General features: G+C 29.3%; 5 protein-coding genes across 11 annotated transcripts; 2 read left to right on the forward strand and 3 right to left on the reverse strand.

Moving 5' to 3' along the window:
* Positions 1 to 137: 137 nt before the first annotated feature.
* Positions 138 to 2375, reverse strand: LOC100647064 (protein artichoke-like). Its single transcript, XM_003396298.3, has 4 exons — positions 2234 to 2375; positions 1005 to 2092; positions 740 to 927; positions 138 to 634 (listed from the first exon to the last, which is right to left on the reverse strand). The coding sequence occupies exons 1-4, from the start codon at positions 2328 to 2330 to the stop codon at positions 358 to 360; spliced, it is 1650 nt and encodes a 549-aa protein (XP_003396346.2). The 5' UTR covers positions 2331 to 2375; the 3' UTR covers positions 138 to 357.
* Positions 2335 to 4416, reverse strand: LOC100647297 (DNA polymerase delta subunit 3-like). 2 transcript variants are annotated; one of them, XM_012309937.3, is made up of 2 exons: positions 4061 to 4416; positions 2335 to 3932 (listed from the first exon to the last, which is right to left on the reverse strand). In XM_012309937.3, the coding sequence occupies exons 1-2, from the start codon at positions 4127 to 4129 to the stop codon at positions 2694 to 2696; spliced, it is 1308 nt and encodes a 435-aa protein (XP_012165327.2). In that variant the 5' UTR covers positions 4130 to 4416; the 3' UTR covers positions 2335 to 2693. The 2 variants fall into 2 exon arrangements, with proteins under 2 accessions (XP_012165327.2, XP_048263320.1); XM_048407363.1 differs by having other exon boundaries at positions 2335 to 3950.
* An 835-nt stretch (positions 4417 to 5251) lies between these two features.
* Positions 5252 to 9592, forward strand: LOC100647420 (armadillo repeat-containing protein 8). 4 transcript variants are annotated; one of them, XM_003396301.4, is made up of 8 exons: positions 5258 to 5556; positions 5664 to 5737; positions 5950 to 6400; positions 6476 to 6970; positions 7082 to 7373; positions 7637 to 8160; positions 8358 to 8524; positions 8695 to 9592. In XM_003396301.4, exons 1-8 carry the CDS (start codon positions 5530 to 5532, stop codon positions 8729 to 8731), a joined length of 2067 nt encoding a protein of 688 aa, XP_003396349.1. In that variant the 5' UTR covers positions 5258 to 5529; the 3' UTR covers positions 8732 to 9592. The 4 variants fall into 4 exon arrangements, with proteins under 4 accessions (XP_048263322.1, XP_048263321.1, XP_003396349.1 ...); XM_012309941.3 differs by having other exon boundaries at positions 5262 to 5556; positions 7055 to 7373; XM_048407365.1 differs by having other exon boundaries at positions 5252 to 5556; positions 8358 to 9592.
* On the reverse strand, positions 8408 to 11944 carry LOC100647536 (islet cell autoantigen 1-like protein). Of its 2 annotated transcripts, none has more exons than XM_048407366.1 (6): positions 11790 to 11944; positions 11178 to 11446; positions 10736 to 11078; positions 10377 to 10652; positions 9699 to 10308; positions 8408 to 9611 (listed from the first exon to the last, which is right to left on the reverse strand). In XM_048407366.1, exons 2-6 carry the CDS (start codon positions 11392 to 11394, stop codon positions 9495 to 9497), a joined length of 1563 nt encoding a protein of 520 aa, XP_048263323.1. In that variant the 5' UTR covers positions 11395 to 11446; positions 11790 to 11944; the 3' UTR covers positions 8408 to 9494. The 2 variants fall into 2 exon arrangements, with proteins under 2 accessions (XP_048263323.1, XP_012165332.2); XM_012309942.3 differs by having other exon boundaries at positions 11667 to 11943.
* Positions 11945 to 12952: 1008 nt separating this feature from the next.
* LOC100647656 lies at positions 12953 to 16811 on the forward strand. Of its 2 annotated transcripts, none has more exons than XM_012309943.3 (6): positions 12953 to 13120; positions 14157 to 14492; positions 14577 to 14815; positions 14894 to 15088; positions 15229 to 15504; positions 15584 to 16811. In XM_012309943.3, the coding sequence occupies exons 2-6, from the start codon at positions 14345 to 14347 to the stop codon at positions 16271 to 16273; spliced, it is 1548 nt and encodes a 515-aa protein (XP_012165333.1). In that variant the 5' UTR covers positions 12953 to 13120; positions 14157 to 14344; the 3' UTR covers positions 16274 to 16811. The 2 variants fall into 2 exon arrangements, with proteins under 2 accessions (XP_012165333.1, XP_003396351.1); XM_003396303.4 differs by having other exon boundaries at positions 12955 to 13120; positions 14574 to 14815.
* Positions 16812 to 18923: the final 2112 nt, after the last annotated feature.

Below are 18923 nucleotides of genomic sequence, written 5' to 3' on the forward strand. Positions count from 1 at the left end.
TCATGATTCATAATTCATTTTACCAACAAATTTAATTTTTGTGTGAATATTAACATTTGATTGTGTATTCACTAATAACTTTGTCAGTCTTATACAATGTTTAGTATTCAGATGAATGATAATTCTTGAAGTATAAATTAATTCAGGGAATAAATTTATTTCCATTCATTATTTAACTTTAATCAATTTAAGAGATTATATAAGTTATATGTTATTACATAAGTCACTTTGTAAATAAAAGTATATCTTCATATAATATCAATATATTGAAAATTTAAGAAAATTTTTTTAATTAAAAAAGAAATGTGAGAAAAATATACAAGACAAATAAATTTATATACTAAATAATGATAAACATTAAAATTTCCTATTGACTCTCCTTCTTCTTATGGCTATTCTTTGTGTCCATAGAATTCCTCCTACTATTAAAAGTGTTAATACAGTTGTAGCTATTCCTACAACAACTAGCAAACCAGTACTAGAATCAAAATGTACTACTTCATTAGACATTACATTGGCAACATTCATTGCAAGACTTTCTTTAAAGACCGTTGTATTAACACAAAAAATTTCACCTTTCCATCCGTACCAATGTACCATTCTTATGTTTGATATTTCTGGAGGCGAAGTACACCTTATGTAATGTAAAGAAACAATAAAATAATTAGTATACTATTTTTCGTTATTTTAATTCAAAGCATTAAACTGATTTCTAATAATAATTTTATAAGTTATATACCTCAAATCATCTAAAAGATGGGGCTGGGTGGAATAAAGTTGTGGAACCAAATCACTTAACATCCATTGTAGTGTACAATTACATTTAAATGGATTTCTTTGTAGATTAACACTGTATATCATAGAATTATTGTTACGTACAACCAGCTCTTTTGCGACATAGGAAAGTTGATTATTACTCAAATCTAACTAATAATAAAAAATTATTTACATAGGTAACTTTAACTTACTTGGACAATATTCCAAAATAGCAACTTGAAACTTACTGAACAGAGAGTCATGTGTCTCAAAGCATCTTTATGAATGAAAGACAACATTTTGTTATTGGATATAGTAAGATGAATGCAACCATTCGATGGTGGTCTCAAATTTGCTAATGTACCTTCATCAATAGCTTTTAACATACTCATTTTACTTGCAATAAATGAATTTAACTTTAAATCAGAGCTAATTGTCAAATTTTCAATAGGGTTTTGGCTAACATCAAATTGGGACAGTAATGGGAAATTTTTAATAGATATTATTTCAGGAACATAAGTTAATTTATTGTTAGATACGTCTAACACTTTCAAATTTTCAGATATAACATTTGGAAAATTTGATAACATATTTCCACTAATATTCAGATGTTGTAAATTATCTGTTATTATGTTTGCATGTAATTCAGAAATATTGTTGCGCTGTAGATTTAATACTTCAATATAATCCAAATTGTATAGTATTTCCGAAATTTGATTATATCCAGAATGTAATTCAATCAATGTCTTTGGTAATGCTTGCATATTTAGTGTAACAATAAAATTGTTATTTATATGAATTGCTTTCAAAGAATTTAAAACTGTTAGATTACAATCTTCTAAAGAATGGATTCTATTAAATGACAGATCTAAATATTGTAAATTTATTAATGATTCTAGAAATATTTTAGATAAACTGGATATATTGTTATGAGAAAGATCGAGTGTATTAATCTTTGTTGTAGTTTTGTTCATTAAATATTCTATTGAATTTATATGATTATAACTAAGGTTTAATGATAACAATGCAGGAAGTACTTTCAACAACGAATCATCAAAAATTCTTAATGCATTTTTAGAAAGATTTAGATCTTCGAGATTGTTCAAGTCTATAAACATTGCTGTATATATTTCTTCTATAATATTTTCAGATAAATCTAAACTTTTTAAAGATTGTAACTTCTTCAATAGATTTGTAGGTAAATTAACTATATTGTTTTTAGATAAAACAAGTTTGTTCAATACTTGATAATTGTCTAATGTTAACAAATCAAAATTAAACATGTCATTATTTCCTAAATATTTTCCATGACAGTTAATTTCCTGTTCTTTATTCACTGTAATAAATAAAGTACATATTATTAGCTAAATTTATTAATAATTCATATATGTATTCATGTATGTAATCATATATGTAAATAATTTTAAAGAATTTGTTTTTAAATTATATCTCACCAAAGTGAAATAATTTTACTTACTTAGAATTGTACATGAACATGTTGAACATATATCACATGTAGAACTTTGTATTATTAATGAGAAACACAACCCAATTAAATTTAAATAAATAATCATTGTGTTAAATTGTTATTTAGAGACCTTATATTTGAACAACCAATATAGCATTACTCATATTTAGGGTGTAACATGCACTTGGCATCTCTTTGATAACATATCTGATAACAGTACTTAATAAGAGAACATATATCTATTTCATCTAACTTAGAAGATAATTATAATTTCAAGATAAAATTCAAACTACTTTCGTTTAATAAATTTTATATCAATTATTTATAAAATATAAAATTTTATTTATATTCTGTATATCATAACAGAATCATAAAATATTATTGTACTCTAGTAAGTATTCTAATAACCTAAAGTAAGTATCCTAAGTATAATAATTATAAAACATGCAATATAATATAATAAAGTATGCTATGACTTTTTAAAGAAATTCATCAAAGTAGTTTGTTTAGTGTTTTTCTTTCCTTTGATTTCTGAAAGTGATTCAGGTGCCACTATCTTCTTTTGGTTTTTTACTTCTACAATTTCTGATTCTTCTTCAGAACAACTTTCATAAACATGTACCTTTTTTGTGACAAGAAAACCATCTTCTTCAAATGTTTTATCTACTATTTTTAAAACCTTACGTTTTCCATTTTCGAGTTTGACTTGTGGTGGAGAAACAGAACATTTCTTTACAAAAGCAGGAGGATTTTCAGGCGAAGATGGTAAATCTAGTTCTGATCCTTGTTCATTATCAGAAGATTCTGAACCACTAGAATCACTCTGAATTTTAATACGTTTTCTCTTTTTAACAGTATTCTTGGTGTCTTTGCTACGATTACGTTTTTTCCCTCTTACATTCTGCTTTTGTTTAGAATTACTTTTTGAAATAACTTTTTCTTCTACAATTTTTTCTGATAAGGAATTTGTGCTTTTGTCTTTATCTGAAGAATTTGAACTTTTATTTTTATCTGAAAAATCTGTAGTCTTTGTAGGATTCTTAATTGGTTGAAAAGATCCACTTGATTCTCCCTTTTTTACATTTTTCTTTTTTCCAGCACCAACATTTTTAGATATTTCTTTTGTATGAGTAGAAGCATCCACTTCCATTGTTTCTGTATTAGAAGATACAGGCGGACTTTTTTGTTTACTGTTGACTTTCCCAAACAAACTATCAAAACCTTTTCTGTCAGCATTTTTCTTTTTAGCAATTTGCTTCTCTTCTGGGCTTAATATCTTTTTTTCTTTGACTGCTTCAGATGTTGATTGTGTCTTTTCTTGAGGAACAGATTCAACTTCTCTTGACATGGTACCCCAACGGAACATATGCATCTCTTCATCATTACGATCATTGTTCTGAATGCATTTAATGGCACTGAATTTAATATCTCCATTTTCAGTTAACCCAAGCAGTTGTAACTCAGGAAGTACTTTTTGAAGGCTATAAATATGCTCGGAAATAATTTTACTATATTTTTCTTTTGCTGTTAATAGATCTTTTTCTCTGACAATTTCAACTTGCATACCACCATCATGCAAAATTCCAATTAACAAAAAGGTACAATTAAAATCTTTTTCCTTTTTGTATCTTTGCCAAAATTCCCATAGAATTTGTTTTGCTACATTGACGTGAACTTCCAGTACTTTGCTTAACCATTTATAGGTTACCTATAGTCATTTTATACACTTAAGACAATTTAAAAGTCATTTTTATCAAATAATATTATAAGCGATTAGTATAACGTACATTTGAAAGTTGTATTATGAGAAATCGAGAAATTTAAAAGAATACTCACCAGTTTATCATTATCAAATATATATTCTGTTACAGTTTCTAAATATTCGGATAGAGATTCCTCAAACATATTTAATAAAAGCTTTTAATTGACAAAAAATACTTTTATAACAATTAGACAATTTAATGTTACGTACATTTCCTAATAAATATACGAAACCGCTTACATACTTCAAAATGACCAATTGTACAAAAGTTTCTATATTTTTATAATAAATCCTAAATTTCTAATTCAATATTTTTAAATAATTAAATTTAATTTATTAACAATTTTTATTCATATAAAAAAATTTAAAACAATAAATTTTGTTAAATATTATAACGCGATAATTAAATTGCTGATTTTTATGTATTGTTACGCTATCGCTTGAATTTGCTCTTAGTATAATTACGTGAAGTTGGTTTCAATGATTGTATCTGGAAACATTCGACATAAACTATGAACGAAATTTAAACTGACCGACTATATACGTAGATCAAAAATTGTACATTGTCTAATTATTCACCGAAAGCAGCTGAATAAGGAGAGGAAATGGCTCAGAAAATAAACAGTTTTTTGTGAACTGGCTTTAAATTATTTATTATGGTGCCAAATTAATAGTTTAAATTTTTTAATGTAATCTTTTGATGTTTTACCCCAGCAATTTTCGTGTAGACTTTCCTAGAACTTGAGCTGTAACTTTAGATTACGACTATTATGTGCTGCATAAATTAAGAGTCCGAATTCTCAATATGATTCTTCTACATCTTATCTTTGACGGCTATGTAAACTTTTTTAGGAAGTTTGCTGTTTCTCTTTTATACTATTCCCTTCTCCATCGCCGCACATGTAGGTACGGTCTTCTGTGAGAAACAATGCTCCTATCTCCACTTATTCAGCAAGACAAGATCTAGGGGAGGGGATTCTGGACCTGGGCAGGAATCGAAGATCAAAAGTGAAAAAGTGAGTTTTTAATCAATTCAAATTTTGACTCTCAAGTGCTAACTTCTTGCTATTGTAATTAAAAAGTACAAGTTGGAATAAACGATCGTTCATAAAAAGAACAAATTTTTTTTAATCTTCGCGCACTTCTACGAGCAGAGTGGTCAGCGCTTTATGTGAGGTTGATACCAACCTACGTACCTCCGTCCTAAAACCCCAAAGTGAAAACGTAACAACATCTATGAGAAATTTAAAAATGCAGATAATATGAAAAATTATGTATATCTAAGTTTCATTTTTTAAATTATATTTATAAAAATATGAATTTATATAAGTATTCATAGTCTAGTAATAATTATATGATAATGCCAACACTGTTCTAATGGGAATTATTTCACAACGAGTTTTACCAAATGAAACAGTGAGTGTTCACATAACAAACAAAGATTGTTAAATTAACTATTTCTCGTGGTAGTTGAATATATACTGCAGAATTATTTTGAGTGAACATTTGTAATATCTTTATGTGAAACCGAGAGAAAAGAATTATGGTCTCGGTGATGCAACCATTCATGGTGAGTGAATTCGTGAAGGTGAAACGAGTTACCGGTTTTCTTCTGCTTTGAAAGATATCATTTTTCGTACAATCGTTCGAAAAGTTTGAAAATTAATTGTGTCACAGGATGTTGAGAGTTCGAGAAGTTACATCGATGAATTATACTCGTTGGATCCTCAAAAATGCTTAGAAGCTATTATGTGAGTACAAATCGTACTTAACCTCTAAACTTGTTTATTAAAGGTCATTATTCATTAAAATTATTATAATATATGGTGTAAAGAAGCGTTAAAAAGGTAATATTATTAAAACAATCTTATAGTTTTTCTTACTTTCCACCATTACTTTGCCATTGTTGATTTAATTGAACGTTTATGTTAACTATAATTGATCTCTTTTTTTTTGTTTCTAGATGCCTAAAAAATTCTGTGATTGGGAGTAATAGACAAAAAGGATCTGTAATAGCACAAGGTGTAGTACCTCGTTTATTGCAACTTCTTGGAGATACATCAGACAGAATTGGAGATAATATAAGGCTAGAGGCTGCAATAACTTTAGGTTCTTTAGCTAAAGGAACTGATCAACATGTGTTGGCACTTATAGATCTTGGTGTAGTGCCGTTGCTTTTTCAGGTTATATTATCTACACCTATCACAGAAACGCCATTAGAAGGAAAGCCAAAAATAACAGATTTATTAAACGAAGCATGCTTACGTTGTTTGAGAACAGTATTTCAACATCCATCAGCACCGGTTCATTCAATATATCAGGATCCTGCACTAGTTCCAAGATTGGTGTCATTAGCAAATCAATCAGTCACTTGTCAAATTTGTGTAGCAACAATTTTAACAACAGCATGCAAGGTACAAAAATGACAAAATCAAATCTAATTTTGCAATGTAATCCTTAAAATTATATTTTAAATAATTTCTTGCTAGACAACAGAAGAGCAAAGTGCTTTAGCCAAAGGTGGTGCAGTAGAAACATTAGCAATGCAGTTGGATTCTTCATTACCTGATGTTCAATCATCAGCTCTAGCATGCTTGGCAAATATGTGTTATAAGAATTATGGGGTATGTGTCACGGTTGCATCGGCAACTACCAGTAACACACCACAGGGTAGACTTGTACCTGTAGCATTAGGACAATTAATGGGTCGTGAGAAAAGCTCCTTAATTCAACTTGAAGCTGCAAGATGTATTACATATATGCATAGAACTGGAGTTCTAGTACACAAAGATCCTAGAATTATATACCGTGCTTTGCCTTGTTTGGTACGACTTTGTCATCGAGATCATCCGCCTCGTGAAAGAGTAGCGGCGGCTGAAACTTTGGCTTTCCTTACCGAAGTTAATACCGAATTGCAACGTCTAGCTTCCATTAGTAATCATTTAATTCCTACTCTTGCAGAATTGTTACGATGTCATCCACATGTAAGTATGTTATACATTATAGATTTACATATCTATTTTGTATGTTTACTATTGTTAATATTTCATGTTAATAAATTGTACAAGTGCAAGATTGTACTTGCAATGGCGCAGCTACAGGATACAACATTAACACAAGATATGCGACAAGCTGCATTCAGGGCATTTGCATCCCTTGGTGCTAATGATGAAGATATTAGGAAACGTATCATCGAGACAGAAAGTCTTATGGAACAAGTAGTGGCAGGACTTCAGGATCCAGGAGGTTCTCATGTACGTTTAGCAGCAGTTAGATGTCTTCATTCTCTTTCTAGAAGTGTTCAGCAACTCCGAACAACGTTTCAAGATCATGCTGTTTGGAGGCCCCTTATGCAACTATTACATGGTGCAGATAAGGGATTGGAGGGTAAGATATAATAATATTTTTAGACTTTATGGATTATTATTGAAATAATATGATTTATACAAAATTACGACACATTTTCTTTAAAATGTTTTAATTACACATAACTCATTCAATAAGATCATATAAGATTACTAAAGAACATTGAAGATATTCTTGCATGTTTTTCGTAATACCAATTATATAAATCTAAAACGAAAATTTTTCAAAATTAGATCATGCTATTAGTATCTATTATTATTAATTAGTATAATTATATTATGTAGGTAGAGGCGAAAGTGAAGTTGATTTATTAACTGTTGCCTCAAGTACATTATGTAACTTATTGTTGGAATTTAGTCCAAGCAAAGAACCGATTCTTGAATCTGGAGGAATAGAGTTATTGTGCTCGCTTACAAAACGATGTACACCGGCATTGCGATTGAACGGAATTTGGGCATTGATGAACGTGGCTTTCCAAGCCGAACAGCAAGTAAAATTACAAATTTTACAATGTCTGGGAACAGATCAAATCTTTTGTCTTCTGGCAGATCAAGATATACCAGTTTTGATGAAAACATTAGGTTTATTACGAAACTTGCTCTCTACAAAAGCACACATAGATCGTATAATGGGAGAACACGCTGCTCACGTTATGCAAGCTGTTATATTAGTTTTAGAAGACCCAAGGCATCCAGCAGACGTAAAGGAGCAGGCTCTCTGTATTTTAGCGAATGTAGCTGATGGAAATCGAGCAAAAGATCATATTATGGCTAACGAAGATGTGCTTAAAAAACTTATGGATTATATGGTTTGTAAAAAATATTTTGCCTTTTTGTTTTTCTTTCTTTAATATTTTACTCTTTATTTATCGCCTTCTTTTAATTTATTTGAATAATACAACAAATATTTCCCCGTGTTATTTTATGATTCTTATATAATTTATGCTTCACTAATATGTTATTGAAGTTCTAGCAGAAATTTCTAACATTTATGTTATGAATCTAGATGCATAGCAATGTAAAACTGCAAATTGCCGCAGTTTTTTGTGTGTGCAACCTAGTCTGGAGGGAAGAACCTGGTGCTGCACAACGGCAAGCACGTTTAAAAGAACTGGGCTTTTATCGTATTTTGCAACAATTACGTCATAGCAAAGATCTTCAATTGTTTGATAAGTATGACAAACAATCTTTAAACCTTCCTTTCTATTTGTGTTTGAAAATGATCTTTAACTGTCCTTGTAAATTATAATAGTTCAATAAGATATTAAATCTTAGTATAATTAATATAAAAATATTTTCTCTCAAATATTTCTGACTTTTAATATACATTTGTCTCATTTCAGGGTCAGAACGGCTATGGCACAATTTTATGATGCCTAAATTCCAGATGTGTTATTGATGAAAGTTAGATTTTGATTTAGATTTCTTTTATACGCGAAATACAATTATATTTTGGTGTTAACACTGTGATTCTGTATTTCGTTGATGCATAAGCATTTTATATTTATATAGAAAAGATACAAAAACAATATCCCTGACGATGTAATCTGTTTATGTTGTATTTATTTTATTTAAAAAAAGAGAACAATATGCAATATTTCAGTATATTAAAAAAAGAAACAATGTAATAATTGTATCATACATTTTTAAAATATGAATTGTTTGATACAAAGATAATGTCAAAAGTAATTGATTGCAAAGTTTTACATTATGGAATGTCAACAAATTATATACAGGTATCCGTATGATATACTTCATATTAAACATATTTTGCTATAAATATGATTAGAAAGGTTGATAATTATTTATTATCACGAAAAAAATATTTTTAATGTACTTAAAAGAAGTATATGACTAGTATCTCTTATAAACTATCATCGATTTTAAATCTTTGGTATGGAGCTTGAAAAGTTATTTATGAAAATTTAAATATTTTTGATTCTTACGATCATCTTGCTATTTTCATTATCTGGAATGTTAAAATTCAACTAATAAGTATGAAATACCAGTGCAAATGTAAGAAATAGATAATACTCGTAGCATTATCCTATTTGGAGGAAATAAAAATATCTCTTCTGACTGTTGCTATAAACTGCAACTAATCATATGTCATGATAATATAGTTTTAAATACTTTAAAAAAATTAAGCAGATGCATTACTGTCATCAGAAAGATTTTCCATGGGATTGTTAGCCAAAGGGTCCAGTTCAGCAAATAAATCCAACCAGGAATTACCTTTTTTGCCAGTCTTATTTTTTTTCTAAGAAAAATATAGGAAAAATTTAATAATAGTGTTTCAGATATTTTTAATTTGATTTTGGTAAAAACAAATTTAGTTTTTGCTTACCTTATCACCCATGTTGATAGTCGGCATGCTTTTCTGTCCAATGCCAAGCGCTGCATCGCCCAAACTTTGTTTCAATATATTCGGTGGCAAAAATGTATCATGCGATATCGCATCCCACTCGTTATCAGCATTCTGTTTATCAGTGAGAATATCATTCAAAAGTACCATATTTTCGGATGCGAGGAACTGTAAAGATTGCTCTCTTGAATTTTGTTCTTCTAAGGAAGAGAAATCAGCTAGATTAAGATTTGTATCAGATTTGTCAAATATATCCATTGTTAAACTTTGTTCACCAAACTTTCTATCAAGTTCAGATGGATTTCCTTCTTGCATATTACTATGAGTGGCGTTATCTAGAATTAAATTTTCAAAAAGTTGATCGAGATTCTCCTTATATTCTATATTAGAAGTAGACTGTGAAGTAATTTCATTATTCGAGGAACTGGAATTCATGTCTAATCCTTCCAACCCTTTAATGTCTTTTGTCTCATAATCAATATCCAATAATTTTTCATCTTGTTTATCAATTTCAACTGTATTTTGTTTGGCTGGTTTTACTTCTTCAGCTTCTTCAACACTGTCATGATAATCCATGTCAAAAATTGATAACCTATGATAAAAGAAATATATTTTATCTAAAAATTCTGTTATTAACACTTTTTAAAATTTATAACTTACTTCTCTTTATCATCGAGATCATCATCACCTCCAGTTTCTTGAGCTAATTTACTTGAGGGTTCAGCTAGTTCTTTCACTACCATAAAATCATATCGTTGATAGCCTTTAAAACTGCTTGCTATTGTAGAATATGCTTGTGCAGATTTTTCAGTAAAATTTAGAAGTGTACTCTGATATAAAACTAAAGCATGGCTAAACATATTACATCTTGCTGCTGCTAATAGATCTACCTTTTGAAGGCAATCTAAAGCCAGATTATCAAAGGCTATTTTACCTCTGTATGAATAAAGAAATTATAAATTCAAAGCTATCTAAATGTATATAGAATTTAGATGTTAACGATAATTAACAATACATACTGTCTTACACATGTTTGAACTTTACGAAATCTTTCTAATTGTTTTGATGTATCAGGATCTAATTCCTGAGAAATATTTTTCATCCATGACAGAGCAGCTCTGTACTCTGTACGAGCTTTTTCCATTGCTTGGACCTTTTGCAGTGTGTCTTCAATAGCTCTTTGTCTAAATGTTTCTACTTCCTGATACAATCGTCCTAATGGTGCTCTTAATGCAAGTCTTTGTTGACCAGAATATGATAAAGATTTTCCAACTGCTGTCATCATCTTGCCAGCTCTAGTTTTATCTTGTTTACCAGCATCTTTAAGGAACCGTCCCATTGCATTTTCTTCTTGTGCAAGATCTATATAACATTTAATGGTACAATCATTTTTATTATTTTTAAATTTTTCTTTACCTTAGCTATCCCTATTTTATAGAGACTTAAATATTAATAACTTACTGCATAATCGTTCCTGATATTTGTCAATAATTCTTTGTAAATAAGAACAAGATTCCTGAATGCTACGAAACAGTTCTAATTTGGCATCCAATTCTGCATCGGACGCTACTATACACTCATCTTCCTTTTTACCTAACTTTCGTGATAAAGCTTGTTTTGTAACCCAAAACTGATGTTGCATTTTTGTGATAGTAGAATCGTCGTGCATATTGGTCATCTGTACCCAACGATCAAAAGTATTCCCTGATATACCTGGTCCGTTTCTGTTACTAAAAATTATACCAGATAAATGTTATTACAAAAAACATTACAACGGATAATAAATAAATATAAAATAAACAACATAATATTATTTTAATTGCATGGCTAGCTATCTTATCAGTTACGTGAATGATATTCTATATTATGTATATGATAAATGATACTTTGTTTATTGTAAAATTGGCTAAACGACAATAATTCTATAGAAATTAATATCAAAACACTTACTATGTGTTCATAATGGAAGACGATGGTTAAAAATACGAAATATGATTAACGCTTACAACTAAAAAGACACAAATGATTTCTAGGTATGATTTAAAATAACAAATTACTTTATAAATATTATACTTTTTTAACACGTATGATTAAAAAGTGCTCTTTTTTTTCAATTAATTAAAATAGGCGTTTGTACTTTAATACTGATAAAAAAGCAAACACACTCTTTCCTGTCAACCTGACAGACCGAGTATACAGTTTACTATAGTTAATTGTCCACCTATGAACTGCTTAAAGTGAGATTTTAATGGATGCGACATAACAAGGCGTATTACCAACCGAAACAAAATTTCTTAAGAACACATTAACAAAAGACAGTTTGTTTATTATTTTACGAACTTGTAATAAAAGAAAAGATTATTAGTTTTATTAAATAAAAAAACAATTATTTGTTATAGAACTAATTTCAGACAGATTTTCCAAAAATAATTTATTCAAAATATATGCGATTACAAATACTACTAATAAAATATCAAATTTTAGAAACTTTACTAATTTCTTAGAAAAATCATTATACTATTTCTTTATTACCCTTTTGCAGCTAAGAAAGGATTTGATTTACAATATTTTTCACATAATTACGGGTATTTTATCGAATGAATACATTCCTCTCATTCAGACAAATCATGGTATTAAATTATAATTACTTTAAATATAATTTAAAGAATTACAATAAATAATTTTATATTGATCATATATGTATATTGTATTAAAACAAAGCTGAAATTATTTTTTTAATATATTACCATTTTCATAACTAATTTATCTTATTATACTAACATATTTTTAGAAAATGTAATTTTTTATTTATTATATTTTTTTATAAATTTGATATATTCTACAAAAACGCGTGAAGTAAATTAAATTTTCGAATTTTACAATCATAACTTGTATATCACTACTTAATTCTATAATTTGAATAAATAAATGTAATAGAAAAAAATTTTGTATCGTTGTGGGCGAATAATTTATGTATTTATCCTATTTTTCTTTTTATTAGTTAGTAAGATGTAACTAATAAGATATGCAAATAACACGTAACTAATAAGTTAACTAATAAGTTATACAAGTAATATAGTTATGCAAAATATAACAATTTACATATTATTTCTTAAATTCATAATTTAAATGAATAATTATAATAGAAAAAAGTTTGTATTTATTCGAGTGCAAATAATTTATGTCTTTGTCCTATTTCTCTTTTTTTCTTTTATTAAGCAGAGAATATTAAAAAGGGTCAAGTTGTTCCATCTGCTATTTCTAGGTCGTCGTGACGAGCATAGATTATGAGTAAAAACAGCAAAAAGGCAATGGCGGCTATTCTTCAGACAGTCACTGAATTTATTATGAAAAATTTCGGAAAAATGTGATCTCCGTGTCGGTTCATCGTGAACAAAATCGAGGTACGTTTTCACATTTTTATTGTCGAATTTACAATGTCGATGATCATCATACTTGGTATATTCTGATGAGATGTCACATGCAACCACATGTGGATTTGAAATTAATAGATACTTTTTTATAAAAACAACTAATCATGAAATCCAGGTATTTTTATACATATTTCAAACATTTGACGTTAAATACGATGAATATCATAAAAGACAGGTTAAAAAATTTTTCTCTTATGTCTACCGCGTTTTTATACTGTAACTTTACGAATCGAAAAAATAATAATTTACACACAATCAGTTAAAGCGTATTTTATTTGTAATATAGATAATATGTTAATTTTGATTTTTCATTTATGTGTACATTTTTATTTTAAGATAATAATGTAAATAATATTAAGTATATTCGAAATATGTGGAATATAATGTATATTAATAATAAAGGGATAGGAAGTTCCAACCTATTATGAAACAGATTTGAATGTTTAAAAATATAGTGGCTACTAAAAGTTTTTGCATGTACGTAGTTGTATTTTTCAATGCAGTATCTCTCTATTAGGTTTTACATTTCATTTTCATTGTATGAAATTTTTGTAGTCATATTTGGATTTAATTAATTAGTATGTAAATGTTATAGTAAATATAATGTTGTGCAAGTAGTTTTTGTAGCCACTGTATATATTGTATTGTTATTGTGTAAGTTGTTATTTAAATATATAATTATAAGTGATAATTTATATTTTTTATATTTTTAAGTATTAATTTGATAGCACTGAAATAGATCTTTTGTTATCTATCATTGAATTGGATTGATGTATTAAAATTATATTGACTATATTAGTTCTTACTTCACACGTTTATATTTATTGTTTTATTATTATGTTTTTATGTATAGAATAAATTATTTTTATTTACAATTGTGTTTATTTCTTTTATTTCAAAGTTTTGTCTCCCTATCCACATAGTCATTGGATTGTTAAATAATGAATATTTTCTGTTAATACTTGGTATCTTGTTGTTGTTGTGCAATGTTAATTAATTTCTGTAGGTGTGGCCTGAAGGCCAAGGGATGATATTGCGTGCAGAAAAGAGATGGCACACAGTATGCGTAGACAATGGCTGGCAAACGTATAAAGCAGTTGCTTAATTCAATGAGTAACGAATGGTGGTTAATAGTGGATCAAATAGGAAAGATCGGCAGGCAGGAAGGAGTAAACACTCGAGTGTGCCTAAGTAATGAGCGAGACTCGGCATCATCTTCACTCGGTTTCGGACTTGTATGCAGCCGACGAGATAGAAGTACTTCTCTTAGAAGAGATTCGTGACCTGGAACTACCAGCCTCTGCATATTCTAGACCTGAGGACATTCAGGACTTTGATATTGGTAAGAAAATAATTTGTAAACTGCAAATATTTAGAAAGAATAGAGTATCAACATATACATTATTTGATATTATATTAATAGCAGGCAGTAGAACAGGGGGGCAAATTAGCTCCCAACCTTTGGAGCTGGATTCACCAGGGGTCCATTCAACGGTCCATTCATGGGACTCACATGCTAATTATCATGGTCACTATGGCTATGGTGATCACCATGGCTCTTCCTCAAATGCTTTGGCTTGGCCAAGAGCAAGTCACTTGGTACTTTATTGTGACATACAGGGGCATCTTAAAACTGCTATTGGTGTTATTAGACTTTTACTACTTGTAAGTACTATAGCATTTAGATTATTATTTCATTTATTTATTCCTAAAACAATAAGTTACCTTAAATTGTTTACATAGATATCATCTGCAGCGTGTTTGGCAACATTATGCAGCTCCGGCACTGCCAAGGTCAGCTTATTTATGTTGCCTTTAATCGGGCGGCTGCGTTTCATGATCTTTGTAGCAGTTTTCTGTTTTTTGGTCACTGCATTGCTCCTCTTCCTTGATATTTCGCATGTTATATATGTTTTTCCTTTCAATTGGGCAAAATTGGTAAGTAGTCAATGATTTATCAATATTCTATTTTTAGTTAATGTTACCATCATGATTAAAAATATAAATTTTTATATATATATTTATTAGTGGTTTAATTTTTTGACACTGATATATCTGATAGAATCCACCTCTTATAGAATGCTTGGATATTCACTGGTATAGGCTTATCTTATGCCTTGAGTAGTGCATTATTAGCATGCTCTATATGGGAATATCACAGTGGTGGCTGGGTGCCAAAACGCACTCGATCTCAGTTGTCTGCCGCGGCAGCGCTTGGACTGTCATGTGCTATTTTAGCCTTCTTACTTTCATGGATACATGGTCGCAGTGGATCAAGTTGTAGGAGTTCAGATAGTCGCAATCATACACCAACACAACTTTATAAGCCTGTTGACAATTCTTCCTCTTCGGGAGTAAGTAATTTTATTTCTTATCATTATTTTATAACTATATTTAAACTATTGTCAATAATTCTAATTTTTATGTTTTTAGGTTACTCTCAAAGAGCGGAGCCCTAAGAGGCCTGCTTCATGGGCTGTCAAAAATCAACAGTCAAGGAAACAAAATATAGACAGTGATACAAACACAAATAACGGCCATCACGGCAATGATAATCATACAAAATACAAGCAAGATGCCAATAGAAAAGATCACTGGGCTTCTGCAAGGGAACACTTCTTACATACCCAAGAAACTAACGAAGATATTCAAAGAAGCGATGTCGATATTGAAAGGAGAAGGAGAAGACGAAGAAGAGATGGTGATAGTAGTTCAGGCGATGGAAATCTAATAAGTACCAAAACCAATAGTGGTCATATTCTGGAGGATAATAAATCTAGACGGGTGCCGCGGAAATTACCTCTACAGTCGGTGGAACAATCCCGACCTTGGCCTGGTGCTGAACATAGAGGCAGTGGTTCTATGCAAATTAGAAATAAAACTTTACAAATGCCAGTGAACAATAAAGCACAGGACTATTGTGGCATAGATGAATCTAGTTCAATGCAAGTGACTCAAAATGGTTTCCACTGGGAAATGGAATGTACATCTAGCAATAGTATGGAGAAAGCAGCAGAAATAGCTATGGATCGTACTGCCATGTGGACTGGACAATGGCATCCACCACCTGATGACGTCCAACCTTGCTCTAGCAAAACTATTGATCCTTACAGCTTTGCCTGATTGAATTTAAAAACGCGTATACATGTGTTAGAAAATGTTGGACTCATTGCAGTGAATGACTTTTGGGAACAGCTATGTAATACAGAAGTTTCCCTTGAAACGATAGTTTCGTAATATCATATTGAACCTTCTTTCACTGTTTGTATTAAGGAAAGGATAAAAAAGAACGGAAATATTTTATTGTCTTACCAATGAAATATTTATATTGTTTCTAAACGAATTTGTCCAAATTGAATGTGTTTAAACTTACATATGTAAAAGTCACTTTAATGTTAAAGTAGTGCACAGTGACCATAACGTCTTTGTTATCATCTTTTAAGTCTATATTTTTCTCCTCTGTGCATAAAATGAGATTAAGTTTGGAATTAAGTTGTTAATCAGTTATTTATGCAGGTGTAGATAAATTCCAGAAAAGCTCTATATTACAATCAAGACCATGGAATAATGTCTTATGTCCAAATGTTTAAGAATCCTATATAAAATTATTGTTGCCTTGTATATTATGCTGCCAAGAAAATAATTTCTTTTTAGTTGTCGATTTTTGACATTTTGCATTATACAACCAGACTGCCCGTCTTTGACATACAGATAATGTCATTTCATTCCAATTATATATCAAATAATAAACCTAAGTATTAACGGGATTATTTGTAAGTATAACTTATATTAGTAATTAAAGATTAAAATATTTATTTATTATTTTGTTATACTTTAATGTCAATATATTCTGTTCCCATGCATACTCAATAGTTAATAATCAGGCAAATGTATTAATTTTATGTTTTATTACAACTGTAAATTTATGAAAATTGTTTTTTAAACAGGCAACAAGTATTTATATTCAGATTGAAAAATTAATATCAGTTTAGCATTTCTTAATATAAGTGAATTATACAGGAAATTAGTATGCATGGAACAAGTGTTTAAATTATACTACTTCGATTATTGTTCAAAACGATATTCTTGTTGCACGGAGATGGACGTAGAAATGTGTTTCACAAATTTAGACGAGAATTGATAAACACAAGTTATTTTCTGTAATTATACCATAATGAAATCTAGTTTTTATTAGTATTTTATACGTAAACGATTGAGTTTTATACAATTATGTAGTCTGGTAGCTTAGATAAAGTCCATCTCTATTTTTGTAAAAGGTATACGCACTATTTGCAAAAAGGGAATATAACGATCAGTAATGGTATTGCATTACTTATTTACTTTAATGAAAATCTCAAACCATTTCTAGTCCAGTACTCTTGTACAACCTTGTCTCTACCGATTCATCAGATTAAAGAGCAAAGTAATTTTTAGTACATACATATCGTATTAGAGGTACAATTCATCTTGAAAATTATCAAAAGATTGTGTTTCTTGACCGTTTGGTCCTTGAAATCTTTTTACCATACAAGTGGTACATAGAATCGGTTATATTGGGACCTCTGTTTTGTTTCACTTGATTAAGATTATTATAATCACATAAACACAAAGAAGTAATTAATTTTGACTAGAATCATAAGTGACAGCTACTTTGTCTTTTGATACAATATTAGAATATATACATCTGGATCAGGCATCTAATTATATGTTGGCGTGTATAACGCGTCAGTTATCTAATTAATTGATTAGCATAAGGAAAAAATGCGTGTTCATATAGGATCATAAAGAAAAAAAGAGAATAGTATATATTATGGTAGCTTCGTTGTGTCAAAATATTGATGATGTTTTAATTTGGTTTTCTTGAACACAACGAAGAAATAAATGTAATTTTTCTTATACATGGTACATTACTGGTGTACTGATAAAGTGTTTAAAAAAAAATATGGATAGATTTCATGATAAAAATGTTGGGTGGAAATGTTACATGGTGCAAGATATTTAGCTTAAAAGTTTAAGTAAAATAATTAAAAAAAAATGTACGGACACTGCCAGAAGAAATATAACGCTCTTTGAGTGTCATGTATGTCGAATAACTTTGTTACTTTTCAATAACTTAGTATCAGAGGCTTTACCTCGCTATGATTTGCAATACCTCAATAAATGAATTGTTAGACTTATATTTAGTATGTGAATCTACAACGGTGTTTGATGTATTTCTGTATGAACTTTAATCAAAAACGCTTCAAATTATGGCACAAATAACAAAGATTAACATTAGGTTTGAACTTCAATCCATCACAATTTATTCTAGAAAGTAAACAAATAACTAAATATTACTGTTTAAACAAAGTGCAAATCTATTTCACCATTGTAACAAGATTGTTAGTTTTCTGATAAACATACCCTTTCTTTACATTTTATAAATGACATTGATTGAAAAATAATTCTTTGATTAATTATGGAACCAGTTATTAAAATTCGTATAAATTGTCTAAAACTTTCTTCTACTACTTATTCTTCCTTCTAATCTTGGTATCACAAGTTTTTATTTCTTGTATTATGATATATTTATATAATATTTCTTTTAGGTATTTATAAATATTTTTTTACTTTATTATGAAATCAATCTAAAATCCAGAGAGGTATTTGCATTAAAAAGTAGCATGACATAGAATTTTATTAAATTTTGTTGAACAATAGCACACACTGTACGCACAAAAGATTGTCTAGAGCTAGACAACTGCTATTGTTTTATTTTTTGCATATATGATTT

The sequence above is a fragment of the Bombus terrestris genome, chromosome 7, assembly GCF_910591885.1.
Source record: "Bombus terrestris chromosome 7, iyBomTerr1.2, whole genome shotgun sequence".
In the NCBI taxonomy this organism is placed as follows: Eukaryota; Metazoa; Arthropoda; class Insecta; order Hymenoptera; family Apidae; genus Bombus; species Bombus terrestris.